The following is a 16,398-nucleotide window of genomic DNA, read 5'->3' as shown; positions in this document are numbered from 1 at the left end:
CAGTACAGCAGGATATAAAATTTTACCCTTTTAATTACATTTATATCAAATATTTTAACACAATTATTAAAATTAATTGGCATCAAGAGAATTCTTAATATCATTCATGTTATACTCATGGACCCTTGGTATGTTTTTTTCCTTATTAAGCGGGCAAGCAAAAGCTAGGAGTTAAAATAAAATAACAAGCTGATCAAGTACGTGGGACAAGCCCCCTCTATTATCAATCAAAATAAGCAAGGTCATAAAAACTTGATCGCTCTTTGAATCAATTGAGATAGTGATTTAAAAGTTAGTGGTTCAATTAAAGATTAAGTTAAAATCAAATCAGTTACGGTTAACATAACATAATTTAATCAAATATACAAAAATATTTATATGAAGGACCATAATATTTAAATAAAAGTCATTAATTCTTGATTAAATGAAAAATTTACCTACAAAATCTTATGCATGTCTGATAAAAATAATAATTATAAGTTTTTGATAATAATAAAATATGATATCATTGAAATTATTAATTTAAAAATTTATATTTAATTTAATATTTAATATTCAAAAGAATAAAAAAATAAAATAAAAAAAATAAAATCCCACCCAAATCAACCCATTAAATCATCGGGTTGCATGAGTTTCACTGTTTTGAAGTTAGTGTATAAGTAAATGGTTTCCTCAATTAACCAATCCAATTAGGTGACTAGTTTATGAGTCAACCTGACCTACGTTTATATACAATGAAAATAAGAGATTCACGTCACCTAAGTAAAGTGAGCTCATTGGAAGAATCATGCGCCATTTTTTGCCAGATAGTCCGCACACATCATTGTCCAATTGGCATGTGAGTTGTGCCTTTTTAACAAGAGATTTCGAATTAAGCTTTCAAAATGTAGAAGTATTAACAGTAGAGTTTCAACCACAAAAGGGTTTTTTTTTCCAGTTTGATATGAATTAGTCTGACTTCATATTAAAATCTTCTCAGCATGACGAGAGGCAAATTTACGATATTGATTGCTTTACTCAAAAATTCTATTTACATTATTATTTTTTTTAATAACATGGATGTGTATATACTGACGAGGAAAAAAATCGATGATTCCAAGCCATAACTCACTCGATGTTGTCAAGTCTGTATTCTTATTCAATCTATATGTTGTGGGTATCCTTCCAATTTTGGACAATAACTGATTGATTCTGATTGTATGATCAAGATCTAAACGATTATTGACCATAGCAGCTTTTCAAAGAATTGCCTCCTGAATAAGACATTGATTTATCTTTTTTTTTTTTTTTTGAGTGAAGAAGAGAAATCTCGTTCCATCATAACAAATTCAGGCATTTCACTAACTACGTGGAACAAGCCAGAACTTGATCAACAAAACGTACGATCCGAACATATCCTTGCAAACTACGTTCTCCACAGCACAAGCAAGCCAAACCATCCGTCAACCATGAATACGCTGCGAAATGAAAACAAAACACCCCCCCCCCCCCAAAAAAAAAAGAACGAAAGAAAGAAAGAAACCATGCACGCACGGTGCGCCCATCATTGAGGCCATATCGAGTGTGGGCCATCCCGCCGTAATATTTTACAACCACAGACCATCGCTTTTCACGTGTTTGCTTCTCCTTCCTCGTTTCCAAACCATCCCCGCAGCCTCGATTCTGGCCTCGCTATGCCCACCAAACCAAGGATTTCTAATGGCTTGATACACTAGGTCACACGCTTCAACCCTACGCCGCTCCCCATTGGATCAGGAGTAGCTAGCTACCTCTGTAATTTGCGAAATCAGATTCGTATCAAGCCACTTTTGGAAGGAAAGCGGAGTTATCTCATTAATGGACAAGGAAGAAGGTGAGTCTGACACTATTCCCTCCGTTTGATTCCGTTGTGGAGAAAATCTCGGAAAATATTTGTAAAGCTGAGTGATTTTGAAAATGTTTCATTTTTAGTTATTGTATTCATAATTGAGCGATTCCTGAGCAAGCAGAGGAATTGGTGAAGAGCCAATGTTATTGAATCAGGTGGATGATGATTTCCAATTTCTACGAGGATTTTGAGTTTATTTCCCTTCGTTTGATTTGCAGTGTTTGAGTTTCTTGGATGCGTTCCACTACTACAGAAGCTTCCTAGCTCGTCCCTGAGGAAGATATCTGAGCTTGTAGTTGTCAAACACTTTGGTGAAGTTTAAATTTGGGAATTTGCCCCTTTTTTTGGTTTCTATTTGGTTTTGAAAATCTGACCTTTACGAAGTGAACAAGCTGGCTGATGAAGTACTAGAAACAATTTGAATATTCAGACTTCCAACGCTAAAGCAGATTCGTTACATTTTAACTGCATCTTGGAAGACATATTTGTTTTGGGGAAAAATGGATAAACGGATTTCATGGATTAATGTTTTGTTCTGATTTGTTGTATAATTGTGTGTAGAGCCGCGGGAGTATGTTGTTCGTGAGGGTGAATCTGGGGCTGGAATCTACTTCGTATGGGAAGGAGAGGTATTTTTATTTATACGCCTACTTTCAAAATTTGCAAATTTTATACTCTAACGTCCGGTATCCGGTCTTATAGGCTGAGGTTGTTGGGTCTGTTACTTCAAATGATGAGAATCGTCCAGAGTTCCAACTCAAAAGATTTGACTATTTTGGTTATGGTAGTATTCTTCATTCCTATGCTTCAAATCTGCACTTTATTGTTTGGAAGTAATTTCATTTCATGCATTGGGCTTAGGCTTGTTAGATAGTTTGTGTCATAATGGGTCCATGAAAAGTTTATTCCTAATTTGACGACCCTCCTTTGCACTGATAAAGTGTCATTTTGTTCAAACTTTTTAATCATCCAACTGAGATTTTGTTTCTCTATAAAGTAATCTAAGACATGGATACCATTTTTTCCCTATGACAAATCAATATGGGTTTGCCTTGCACTTATTACATTTTTTAACTAAATCTCCCCCCCACCAAAAAAAAAAAAAAAGCATAAGTCCATATTCGATTGCCTAATGTCTGGCTCATAACTCTTGAGCTTTAGCATCTATTTTTCTGTATGGAGTTTTCTTGATTCTATAAAGATATCAGAGATATTGCTTGGATTGTTTTATGAATGATAGCTAAAGAAGAATAATGTTAAAGTTGCAAATTGTAGGTTTGTCAGAGGCAGTTCACCATGCAGATGTCATTGCTTTGTCTAAGGTGCTGTAGTAATTTTTATTCTACTGCTTCCAACATTCGACATCTTATCTTGGGCGCACAGGTCCTTGGGGTACAACTTAAAATGAGTGATGTTTACTCCTGTAATGACTTTCTGTTGTTTCCTCTTGCAGCTAACATGTTTAGTACTGCCACATGAACACTCAGCTCTGCTACAGCCAAAATCGATCTGGAGTGCTGAAAATTCTCTAGAGATTTGCTCACCTGTGGAACAAATATTGCATTTAGAGCCCATAGAGGTGGTTTTAGTATACTTTTTTTCATGAGTTCTTGATTTCTTCTCGTTTAACAGTTAATAAGGCTTTCACCATCTGATTATTGTGTTAGAAAACAATATTGGATGTTTCTGCATGAGAGGCTGTTTCTATTGTCATTATAATTATATTTGTTTTGAGCAAGATATAATTATATAAATACTGCTATTCACCTTCATAGGTCCTGATGCAACATTCACATGACTTGCAGAAAATATTTATGTATTATGCTAGAGAGAATTGAATATACAATTATTTCCTTCTCATTTCTCACTGCGTGTGTGGGCAAGAGAGAGAGAGAGAGAGTTCCCCAACTAAAAGGCAAAGACTACAGTTTTTTCCTGAGCAGATATCTTTTCAGAAGAAGTTACGTATATTTTTTTGGGGAAAAAGGGTCAGTCTTGTGTGCTTGTCCTGCTGGTATCAAGATTCAAAAACCCTGTTCACAACAGCCTTGCTACAAAAGCATGGTTTTGTTAGAAGATTGTCTCTTTTACACTTAGTTTTCATGGATAATAAGCACTAAATTCAATGGCTTTGTTTTTAGAACGGTATAAATATTGATGGAGACATTGAGTGTATCTTTCACGGTAACATACTCTTTCACTGAAAATTCAAATTTTTCTCTATTGAAGGTAGATCTTTTCCGAGGAATCACCCCCCCTGATGCTCCCAAATTTGGGAAAGTGTTTGGGGGTCAGATGATTGGCCAGGTATGGGTAAAACTGCTTTATCTCAATGTTACAGGATACTAATGATGTCACCTATGCTTCTTGACATGTATTTACAAGATAGAGCATCACATGCAGGCACTGGCAGCAGCATCGAAATCTGTTGACTTTCTTAAGGTTGTTCATAGTTTGCATGCCTATTTCCTTCTTGTGGGGGATTTTAACAGTAAGTTTGTTTCATTTGTTTGACGACAATGCTCTAATATAATTCCCTTTTTGTATGTAATTTTACTCCTTTTTCTCAAGATGATATGCATATTATGTTAAATGTGAGCAAACGATTTGTTCCCCCCTTCTACATATTAACCCCCCAAAAAAAAAAGTTTTCTTTATTTTTGTATATTACTGTGCCAATGGTCTGGATCCTTATTTTCTTTAGTCTGTGATTAAAGAATTATCCTCTTCTTTTTTTCATAACTTATAATTTTTCATCATCAACCTCGCTATACCAATCTGCGTAAGTGTTTTGGTAGGATATCTTCAACTGTTCTTCATTGTTTAAATTTTTTGCGCTAGATTAAGCTGCACAGTACAAATAATTAGACAATACAAAAGACTCAAATCGTGAGAGGTTGTGAATAAAACTGGCAACTTTTTCCTCTAAACAAAAAGTGTAATATATGTTTGTTAATAGGAACTAATGATTTAGACTTTAATATTATCTGAAGAATCAATTTTTTGGTAGGTTTCAAGTGACTCCCTATAGATTCTTTAGAATTTGATCCTTGAGTTGGTCCTTTAGGGTAACATATTAACAATTCATTTTTGAGTGAATTGTGTAGCATGCATTATGAACTTATTGAATTGCATTATTTGTTCCATTGTTTTTATGCATATACTATGTTATGTGTAATATTAATTCATCTGTTTAGTTTAACTCATAAAATTTAAAACTTATACTTGGTTTATATTTTCCTTTTGCAGTGCCAATTATATATCAAGTTTATCGTCTACGTGATGGTAAAAGTTTTGCTACACGAAGAGTGGATGCAATTCAAAAGGGAAATGTTATATTCTCTTTGCTGGCTTCATTTCAAGTAATCTTTCTCATTCACTTGAAATAATATGAATATTTGGTCATCTGTTGTGAATTAATTGAATCCTTTTGTTTTCAAAAATAAAAAATCTGTTCTTTGTGTAGATGTGAATCTGTTTTTTTGGCTTTGGGGTTTATAAAGAAAGCACAAGTGCTTCAGAGTTGGGAGTGGGAAAAGAGGGCTGGATAGATATGGAACCTAGGTACATTTTAGGTCCCCTGTTACTTTATGTCTACAGGAGGTGCTACTTTAGTTAAGGTTCTTGGGCTTCGTTCTCTCTTTTCTTATAGATGTTTCCCCCTTGATGTTATTACTGTCCAGGTTGTCAATTTTAGAAGTAAACAGTGATCTTCTAGATTAATATTTTAGATTTGTATTGCCTTGAAGCAAAGGAGGTAACAGTCACTTAGAGGATCATCTTGAATAGTATTGCAATATATCAATACTATACTGATTACATATTGCTAATGTATTAATGTGATGGGAAAACCCAGGGTCTGTCGTGAGACAGCATTCCCTTAGCTCTGTGGTTTTAGTGTGACAGGCATCTTTATACATATACTTAGTTTAGATTATGACTTTTGTTCATGCACTAGTTCAAGAAACTTGTTCTTATGGTCCAGAGCACATAAAAATCTATTGTTGCTTTTATCCTACAGAAAGAGGAAACAGGGTTTGATCACCAGGAAGTGACTATGCCATCTGTCCCTCATCCTGATATGGCAAGTAACTGTCCAACTTTAGATTTTTTTTTTCCCAATTCCTGTTATGAATTTTAAACGTGTAATCTGGTATATGTTATAGCTTCTGTCAATGGAAGAGCTCCGAGAGAGACGTCTTACTGATCCTCGTCTTCCAAGGTATTATTGATAGTTTTTCACTTTTTTGACCCTTCTTTAATTTTAATCAAAATGGATATCTGAGCAATGCGAAGGCTATGGATTAAAATAAAATATAATTTATCTAACAGAATTTGGGATATCAGACAGGGGGTGCGCACATCTTTCCAATTTGCCCCACCTTGCTTGCTTTCATTAAGTTTGAACTTGGGACCCCCAAGTTGGAATGCTTGGTGCTTAACTATTGTGGTGTTCCATTGGGGATGTAACAAAAAGAACTTTTGGCCTAAGCAGAGTTGAATCCATAAACCACTCGTCTGGAACATGAGATTTTTTCCTGCCACTCTGTAGACTTTTTAACCACCCACCCGTGTATTGTGCATGAGTTTTAAACTGTGAAATTGATAACTTAGAACAACAAATGGTAGTGAAGTTGAATATGTATACTTACAAATTATAATTAAATCATAATTTTAGTGCACATAATTTTCAGTATTTGATTTCGAAAAACACCACGTGACCTCACAATATGTAACTATATTAAACATGTGTAGAAGTAAATTTTAGACCCAATATCACCTTATTTAAACTAGCTTATTTTTCTGTTCTGATTAAGCAGTCTAATCTTTTGATGGATTAATGTTTGTGATTTCCTGTAGTTCACTAATAAATTATGATGCTGGAATGACCATCTCAAGTATCATTGCTGCCAAAGTTTATATGCCTGATTCTTCTAGCAGAAGATTCCCATGATTTATTTATGTATTCAATCAATGTCTAATCATCCAGTAAAATTTTCTAAGAGATGTAAGCTTAAAAATGTAAGGTAGAAGATAATTTTGTTCAGCTCTGCGAGTGGAAGCCCACCAGGATTATGTATCTTTTTCCATTAGGATTAATTAAATGCTATCAAAGCTGAAGAAAATTGATTTTCTAGTTTATCGAAATATGTTGAAGGAAAAACAATGCTGCTTTTAAAGCTTCATTTTCCCGTTTATCAAAATATGTTGGAGGGAAAAATGTGGCTTCTGGTGTTGACCATGGGACTTCAAAATCCTTTTATAAATGACATTTTCTCAATGATGTAAAATGACATGCCAAGTGGCTATAATGGAACTGCTGTCTGTATTGCTTTCAAGGTTATCATGCTTCAATATTATTGACAACTATGCACGTTTGAAGACCTTTCTTCTTATTTTCTAAGAATTTTCAGTTCTTAATGACCGTGCGAAGACCCTCAAGCAAAATAATGTTTTCTGCTCTGTTGTTTCAGAACGTACCGGAACAAGGTGGCTATTTCTGAATTTATTCCCTGGCCCATAGAGATACGGTTTTGTGAACCTAACAATTCTACAAGCCAGACCAAATCTCCTCCTAGGTTAGCCTGATTCTTTCCGAGAAATCTTTTGACTTAAATTATTACAGTCTTTTAATTTAAATAAGGCATTCAATGTTTCTTTTCGTGCTGGAACCAATATATAAATTTTGTTGGCAGATTGCGATACTGGCTTAGGGCCAAAGGAAAACTTTCAGATGATCAGGCTCTGCATCGGTATTCATTTTCTGTTTATCATTAGATATGTCTTACACAGCAGTTTGGCAGAATCAGTAGTTTGTAATACTGCATGCTAGTATTTATATCCCATAATAATATATTTGACATGAACTGCCTGAATATTATGTTGGTGCGTTTGGGAGAGAAGCAAAGTAGTTGTTTAGGATGAAAAGCATCCAAGACCTTCTCGATGTCTTTGTGATTCCCATCTAAGTTTAAATACTTTAAAATTTTTAAATTAAAATCTCTATCTTGCCTTTGAAAGCTTGTCTTTTGAGGAAGGATCAATTGGGACTTGGGAGCGTGGTTATTAATAATGCATTGTAGCTTTTCACTCAATGGTATGGTACCAGGTCCCACGTGTAGCCTTGCAACTTTCATTTAACCCCATTGTATCCATATTACAGGTCCTATTTTGTGTGGTTGTAGCTTGCTCTACAGCTCTAAATATGAATAGGGCAATAACGATGGAATTTTTAACTGATTTTTCAATTATCAGTGCTGGTGGTTCTCTTGACCTGTCGTTGGACAATTGATGTCTTCTGAAAATCATATCAAGAGCACAAGAAGGAAATGTCATCCTCCTCTTTCGTGCCCGTCATAAGGTTGGCGAACAAATGAAGACCTCAATAAATGAAGAGGAGATTGAATTATTTCTCAATGATGATGATGATCAAATTGATGGATTTCAGGAAAAGAAATGGGACTACATATCTTAGGATAAATATTGACGTCAACCTTTGTTAAGCATTGAATATTTTATAGTTTAAAAGGTTGATGTTGTGATTAATGGGTGATTTTTTTGTTCTCACGAGGGTTTCAATGATCGGTTATCTGTCTTAGTTATTACCAAATATCATTACCGAATATATAGAGTTTCTTATAATTATGCTACGTCTTCATGCAATTTGTACAATGCTATGCGCTATGCACTATATATGGCATTTAGGGCCCTTGTAGCGCTACATGCTATTAATAACTACGCCTGGGAGTTTGAACCTTGATATCTGCGATTGTCAATGAATGGCAATGTGATAGTTATTTCAACATGCTTAAAAGCTCCATAAATGATGTTTCTAAATATTTCAGAGAAAGCCGCTGGTTTCTTGTCTTCAATTTCTATATGTTTGTTGTATTGCAGGTGTGTGGTGGCATATGCTTCAGATCTATTATTTCTTCAAGTAAGCTTGAATCCTCATCGGCAGAAGGATTTGAAGACTCGTTGTGTGAGTCTGGACCACACGTAAGTATCTGATGACCATTAAGTTCATGATCGGTAATTTATTCGTTGGCATGTGTCTAACGTCACAAAGGAACAAGATTTTTGTACACATTATCTGTCGTGCCTCTTGCTAATCCTTTTATTTTCATTTCAGAATGTGGTTCCACCGCCCTGTAAGAGCTGATGACTGGGTGCTATTTGTGGTAAGTTTCAACAAGTGTCTCATTTTCCTCTTGCATTGTATTTTTTGTTGCATTTCTAAGTTTGCGTCTAATTCATTCTACAGATCCAAAGCCCTACTGCCTATAATGCACGTGGCTCTGTCTCTGGCCAAATGTTCAATCAGAATGGAGAGGTAAATACCTTAGTAAATGCTTTTACAGATGTGCCTCCTCTGTTCCCTCCTTTTACATTTAGTTCGGTTGTCTTTTATTTACATTTACAGTAAATTGCACTCATACCGCCTCTTGTTTTTTCTTGAAAAAATTTCTGTCGCTCCCTATTTTTTTTAGTGTTCATGAATCTAGTTTTCTAATGAGTTGTACTTCATTGAATTAGTTATTTTAGGAGGAAAAGTGGACAGAAATAGGATATTAAGACTTTATTTACAGTTTAGTTCTTTGAATGGAGGTTTTCATATTAAACCTAGAGGAGGTCAGAGTGGATGTTTCATAAGGGAAGGTTAAAGCAAATTCCCTCTGAAAATTATTATCACTTGAAGATCCTTGCCTTGGCGGACCAGCTTTGTCTTATAATGTTGCCATTGATTGATTTGTGTGCAGCTTCTTGTATCCTTGGTTCAAGAAGGTCTAATCAGGAATACTAATTTGGGGGCTTCATCCACAAAATCCAAGTTGTGATCTGCTCGAAACCAACAAGAGCTTTATGATATATATATTTTTTTCCTTGGTTTTTTTTTAGGGGTAGAGATACTGCATCTGTCCTTTTATGCAGATTACGTGGAAGTTTGATTAGAAATTAGAGGGTAAATTATATTGGAACCAGAACAAGGCATTGTTAGGCTAAAAATGATCCAACTATGTAGGTCATACAAGTTTCAGGTTATCACCTCATTTGTTCTCTCTTTTCCTAAAAACGGAGCTCCTATTTAGTGCTCTTGATGTATTAAACTACGTAATGTAACGTAATAGTTTCAAATCATGTTTCAGTTGAATATTAAATTTTTACAAAAAAAAAAAATTACTGTTTGTAAAAATATATATTGGATAATCTTTTTTCAGTACTATAAAAAGTATTATAAAAACACTATTCAATATAAAATATCTTTTCACATCTGTTTATAAGACATACCTAGTTTTAAAGTGAAAATGAATAGGAAGTCACTTTTCACAGATCATTTGTAATGTGATTTATTGAGTCCTATGAAAATGAATATGGTCTATCTCTTCAAACATAAAATCTAGACACTATACTATTTACGAGCAATGAATAGTATAGTTTATTATTCAAATTTTGTGCAACTATTTGGTGGATGACTTTGCATTATTTATATCTTATAAATAACATGGTTGGTTTTGTTAACTCCATAAAGCAAGGAAGGTATTTTTTTTTTTTGAGGAAAGTTCAGATTTATTCATGTTCATAAATACAAATTTTATTTAATAAATAATGAATTCCAAATTTCCAATACATTTCTCACTTAATATATATATATATATATATATATATAGACGTGAGTGAGAAACCTGTGTAGTCTGCAGATCTGTTTTGGTCTGGACAGCATGAAAAAAAAAAAAGAAAAAAGTATTACAACATAGTAAATAGTCATATAGCAATTAGTTGTAAAGGCCGCCAAGCGAAACATTATAAAAGTTGACTCTACGCAAACAGACATGTAGCAAGTCTAAAGCATTTTTCACATATTTATAGCGTATTAAAATCTCATTATTTTTTAAAATGTATGAAGCCTCTATCTAATTAGATTAATATTAATTAATATGTTAAAATTAATAATATATATTATTTAATTTTTTTTATAAGTCACTTCTAATTAATTCACCAAAACTAAGGTGAGTTAGTTAAAATGAAAAATTAATCCCCCTGTTCTTAGAGTTTTATATAATTTTTAATCAGGTCCTTGAAGTTTGTTTTCCTTTTTATGGAATCCTTGTAGTTTTCTCAACTATAAACTTTAATCCTTTTCATCAAATTCCATTAATTTTAGTGTAACGGACTTAATGATTGCTGAGTTTGCCAGTTGTTGATTTTGACTCTCAGTATATAAGGATTAAACCAAAAAATGAAAAAGAAACAGGATGGATCAGACCTGGGTCTTTGTCTTCAATCAGTTTTTGGCGGGGTGGTGCTTGCAGAGGCGGCTGAATCTTTGCTTATAGAGACTGTGAATGGATGAAAGATGAATTACCATCTCCACTGCAAAAGAGGGTTATCATCGCACTTCATACCCAATTGTACATTACAGAAGAGGCCACGACTTCCCCCTCTCATTCTCAACCCCTGTTTTTCACTGTCGTTTGCGTTTCATTATCTTCAAGTTGCCATCTTTTTTTCCCCCTCGTTTTCTCCCTCCCTTTTCCTTTCGATTTAAATATATTGTCAAGTGAGTGTAGACAGATGCAATTTCCCTACAACTCAAAAACGACGATTATGTTCTATGGAGCTGACTCTGCAAAGCTCTGTTTGTTGTGCGGCCGACACATTTACTCTGCCAATGCTCTCTCCTCAAGCATGTTCACCTCAAACTTCGCAACACCTATACAAATTAAATTGTGTTCAATCAACAACCTCATGCTCTGCCAACATTGTGATCGGGTAACCCACAATCACAACAACCGCTCTTCTTCGCCTCCCTCTCTCCATCACCACAACCTGATTCAAGGCTTCTCTAAATGTCGGTCCCTCATTGATCTTGTAAAACTACTACCTGGGTTAGATCTTAATTTGGTCCCTCATGGATTTTCAGTAACATGTGGTACCAAAGTTTGGCTCCTCTGTTTTTTTTTTAAAAAAATTGTATAAAATTAAGAATTCAAGGTGGGGCAAGAATGAGGACAAGTTATATAAGCAGATAGTAGATATGGGAAGGAGAAATTCAGGAGAAGTAGATGAAGATGAACGTGATTACAGAGTCAGAACATTTAGTTTCGAAGCAGACATTGAGAACGATAATGTTTGGCTACAGTAGCGAACGTCGTTCTCACCTTTACTTACATTGGCAGGCAATATTGACGGCACAAAAAGGATTATAGACGTGAAGGAGATCTTCCAAGGAGTTGTAATCTCACATTTCAGGGTGGGGTTGCTTAGGTTCGTTATATTGAACATTTATAAAGGCTGTGGCTGAGGCAAGTTACAGTGACTGGGGAGCAGAAGACGTCGATAATAATGGATTAATGGTTATTGCAGGAGACGAGGAGGGATAGAAAGAGAGAGAAAGAAACTAACTTTGATTATACATAAACACGTGTGAGCCACTTCATCGCTTTTAACGGCAAGTTAACTCTTTTGCAGGAGAAGGACTAATATTTCTAACCAAGATAATTCTAAGGTTTCAATTAAAAGAAAAAAAAAAATTTAAAGACTTAATTAAAAATCATGTGAAACTGTAAGCATGGGTGGATTAATTTTCCCTGGTTAAAATGATATAAAATTGTTTTAAAAATAAATTACTTTTAAATTTTAATCATAAATTTACAAAAAGAGTAATTTGATGTGTGAGAAGAGTTTTTTTTAATTAAAATATTGCATTTTTAAAAAATTTATTTAAAAATATTTTTAAAATTGTACATTAAAAGTTATAAAAACAAAATAAACAAATTATATAAAGATTAAGAAATTATCTGAGTGCAACTTATAAAAAAGAGAGAAGAAAGGAGTAGATTACACATGGACTATTGAAAAAAAAAAATCAAATATACTATCCTGCATTTATATAATCACATTCTCCTTCTTTGACCCCCCCCCCAAAAAAAAAAAATGCTCCGTTAAAAACGCAGTATCATGTTTAGCAAGTGAACGTTAAATTTTATTTTTAATGATGGGGTTCTCCAGGTTTTGAATTTTCAGGTGTGGCCACGTATTTTAAATTTTCAAGTCTTCTTGCAATCCCAAAACTTGGATTAAGAACTGGAAACAGAAAAAAACTCATCTCTCTCCCTCACCCCTGTTGTGCTGCACTGCCTCTAATCTCGACCATGCCTCTGCCGCTGCTCCCGAAAAAACGGGGGATTTCCCATGAAGATGCTCTGAGCTCCGAAGGTGGACCCGCGGATGACGATTCTTGTCCCGATGAGTCGGAGAAGTTGGAGTTCGATGTGGAACAAATGGCGCAAGAGATAATGGAACGCCGATCTACTCTTCCGGAGCAGCTTAAGAGCACGCTCGCCTCGGTTCTTGCCTCGCAAAGACCCCTTGTTCCGGAATTTTCAGATATAGGCCAACCCGAAGCTCCCAAGTCGGGTGCGTTCTAGTTTATGCTTCGTTCCCCTGTTCATTTGGATCTAACTGGAATTTCAGTCACCTGTTTTTAAGTCGGTGGATTTAGGGTTTCGAATTTTAGGTCAGGAACTTCCGGGATGATTATGCGTAATTAGACTAGAACATTCGAGTTGGTAGATTTTTTGGTTTGGATTTTATTTTGGGAGAATGACAATTAAGGATCTCCTAAGAAGGGTAACTCTGAATCAGGATTTTTTTCAAGATTTTCAGTACGGAAACATTATACAAGAGGATGTGTACTGAATTTGAGAACCTAAGTTATGACGAGATCCTGATTTGGTATTAATTTTCTTATGAGGTCTTTAGTTGTCATCCTCCCTGTGAATTTTTTCATCTCGTTGATGAGATGTGTAATTTTTGAAAAATCAAACTCACGGTAGTCCCAAATACAAAATTTATGTCATAGTTGTTTTTTTCGTGGGAATCTCTGTCTCGCGTCTAAATATGATATGAAGTAGAGGAGATTGGACTGGATGAACTTTACCTCTTCGATACATTTAGCTACAAAAACTTGAGTACCCTGAGTGTCCAATCCAAACTATCTTCACCCTTCATTATGGTGGAACGGGAAAAAAAATGGAGGCAAATATATTGCATTTCTCCTCCTTTCTAATAAGCTATATGTATGATTAGACTGCAATATTTTACAAGTGAAGCTGGCATTCTCAACCTATTTTATTGTACATGGGATGGACCAGTTCTTAGAGTTTGTGTTTAGTGATGAACGATTGGTGATAATCACTTGCCTCAGTAGCTTTGTTGTTAAGGTAGCACACTGGTGGAGAAGATACCTTTTAGAAAATGGCTGGACTGGTACCAAAAAGGATCATTTTCAAATTGGTGTTTAATACGTATTAGTTGGCCTGGTTGGTATACGAAGGAAAATAGACTTCATTTCCAATCCAAAAATATAAAATAAAGCACGCAAAGTTTATTATGCCCTTGTTATCATTATTTGACCATGTTGGGGTTTTTTTTTTTGATATTTTTTTTTTAAGTTTTTGTGGAGGTACAAGCATATTTTCCCATCTATTTTCATCTCTTTTTTCCTTTTTATGCCTATTGTTCTGTATACCAAGTGATTTGAGCTTCAATATGAGATTGCTAATTGTACTAAGGAAAGAAGTGACTTTCTTTACATCTACATGAATTTGGATGGCGTTGAATTTCTTAAAAGTTAGCCACAAGAAGGAAAATGAGGAGGTTTTCATAATTTAAAAAAAAAAAAAAAAGCAAAGGATCCAATTCAGGGCGAATGATAGATACTAGCCTTATGCACAAATGTACATTCATGTGTGTGTATGCTTGCTTGTATATTCCAGTTACATAGTTAAACTTAACTACTACATGGTTTCTTGTATGTTGGTATATTTTATTCTGCACTAGGTATGATGATTTGGTTTGCGTTGTGCAGGTGCCTCAGAACAAGACATTTTGATGAGGCAGAAACTATCTGATGTGGAGAACCCAGAAACTGCCAAGAAAGTGCAATTGCTGAAACAAAAGATCTCAAGCAATGCCTGTGTCATGCCAGTTGTTTTGAAGAGGATGAAAGAGTGTATTGCAAGAATAGAGAAGTTAGATTCATACAATGTAATCATACATCCGGCATTTAAAAGGAAAAAAACTAAAGGAGCGTGATGTATCAAACTTAAGATACTTGTATAAACGTTAACATGAAGCGAGATGTGTATTCAGTATTCTGACATTGTTCCACCTTGATTTGTTGAGCTCGACGGGTGTTCCACCTAGGTATGCCTTTACAAATGGATTTGATACTAGGAAAGCTGTGTCAAATGTAAATTGTTTTGTCATTTCTGATATTCTTTCGGGAAAGCTGAAAGAAAGTTAATTCCTTGCATTAACTTTCACACCTCTTTCTAACTACGAAGTTCTATATCATAGGTAATTACCATTATAATTGTATCAATATGCCACGGGAGAATGACCATTACGTTCCAAAACAGCCATTTAATGTGAATGAAGTTCCAAGAAATTTTCGAATGCCAACAAAGTTTCATGCTTTTAAATGATTAAAAAATAAATACGCAATTACTTTAATGTTCTTAGTTACAAAATCATCTTCTCCGCTTCTAGATTGCATAGGGACTTTTGCAAAAATTCCATCAGTCCCTCTTTCTCTTCATGTGCTCACTCTCTCTCCTTCATATCTTCACATATAATCAGTCTCACTCTTTTGAAATTTTGCTCTTCCCTTCCTCCACTAAGTCTCGCTCTGGTTCGCATCGCGTGCTGCTTCAGCTGTCCTCCTCCTTCTCTCGCCATCTCATTCTCATTCTGCAGCTCACAGGCATCAATCTTGTCAGATTCCATATCAAGCCTATTACTAATGGCTTCACCTTTCCCCTGTTAGTGTAGCATTTGAGTTGTTAGGTGGAAATGGTGGAGAAAATGGTGGTACCACTTGGTTTTCATTGCTGGAGTTGGGATAGATGTTCATAAATAAAATCAAGATAGGGAGTTCCAAATTTGAGAAAATGAGTTCCAAACAATTTCAAAATCCAATATTAAAATCTTGTGTTGATAAATAAAATTAGGAAATCAAGTTACAGAAGATAAATTGCAAATTTCTATATTTAAAATATTCTATTATAAGTATTAAGGTTATTTGAGTCTTTTTCAGTGTATCAAAATATCAGCTAAGGACCAATGAAACTTATTTTGTATTTTGAAATTTGTTAGGATTTTATTGGGTTAAAATAAAATGGTCTTTTGGGACTTGTCATTCTCTCATATGCAATTGGTTTGGTGACGTTGAAATGGTCTTGGAGAGCCATATTCCAAGTCAAAACTAACCCAAAAGATATTAATCTTAGATGAACTTAGACTAAATTATTAAATTGGGTGCGTGGTGGCGTGGCGCCCATGTAGAAGATGCTGGCGCCAAAACACGATATATAAATGTTTTTAGCGTATCATGTCACGTGATCAAAATTTAAATTCTTACACGTCCTTTTTGTCAGAGCACTAGAGTTACCCGAGATGGAAACACCCCGTTACGTTGAGGAGGTGCATGGAAAAAAATTACAAAGTAGGGTGTGTAAATTTTATAA

At 34.8% G+C, this 16,398-nt stretch overlaps 2 protein-coding genes across 2 annotated transcripts; both read left to right on the top strand.

The window, feature by feature from the left end:
• The first annotated feature begins 1,527 nt into the window (after window positions 1-1,527).
• LOC129291271 (acyl-CoA hydrolase 2-like) lies at window positions 1,528-10,006 on the top strand. The gene is made up of 17 exons (XM_054928547.1): window positions 1,528-1,852; window positions 2,086-2,178; window positions 2,429-2,496; window positions 2,570-2,651; window positions 3,143-3,189; window positions 3,321-3,446; window positions 4,097-4,174; window positions 4,271-4,358; window positions 5,117-5,229; window positions 5,889-5,951; window positions 6,034-6,089; window positions 7,342-7,446; window positions 7,564-7,620; window positions 8,765-8,866; window positions 9,000-9,048; window positions 9,132-9,200; window positions 9,628-10,006. Exons 1-17 carry the CDS (start codon window positions 1,837-1,839, stop codon window positions 9,703-9,705), a joined length of 1,290 nt encoding a protein of 429 aa, XP_054784522.1. The 5' UTR covers window positions 1,528-1,836; the 3' UTR covers window positions 9,706-10,006.
• Window positions 10,007-12,855: 2,849 nt separating this feature from the next.
• On the top strand, window positions 12,856-15,189 carry LOC129290836 (uncharacterized). Its single transcript, XM_054927860.1, has 2 exons — window positions 12,856-13,285; window positions 14,739-15,189. The coding sequence occupies exons 1-2, from the start codon at window positions 13,021-13,023 to the stop codon at window positions 14,963-14,965; spliced, it is 492 nt and encodes a 163-aa protein (XP_054783835.1). The 5' UTR covers window positions 12,856-13,020; the 3' UTR covers window positions 14,966-15,189.
• Window positions 15,190-16,398: the final 1,209 nt, after the last annotated feature.

This window comes from Prosopis cineraria, unplaced genomic scaffold (assembly GCF_029017545.1).
Source record: "Prosopis cineraria cultivar Desert tree isolate PC_DT_omini unplaced genomic scaffold, ASM2901754v1 PC13, whole genome shotgun sequence".
NCBI classification, from domain to species: Eukaryota; Viridiplantae; Streptophyta; class Magnoliopsida; order Fabales; family Fabaceae; genus Prosopis; species Prosopis cineraria.
This window is presented reverse-complemented; position numbering and strand designations above follow the sequence as displayed.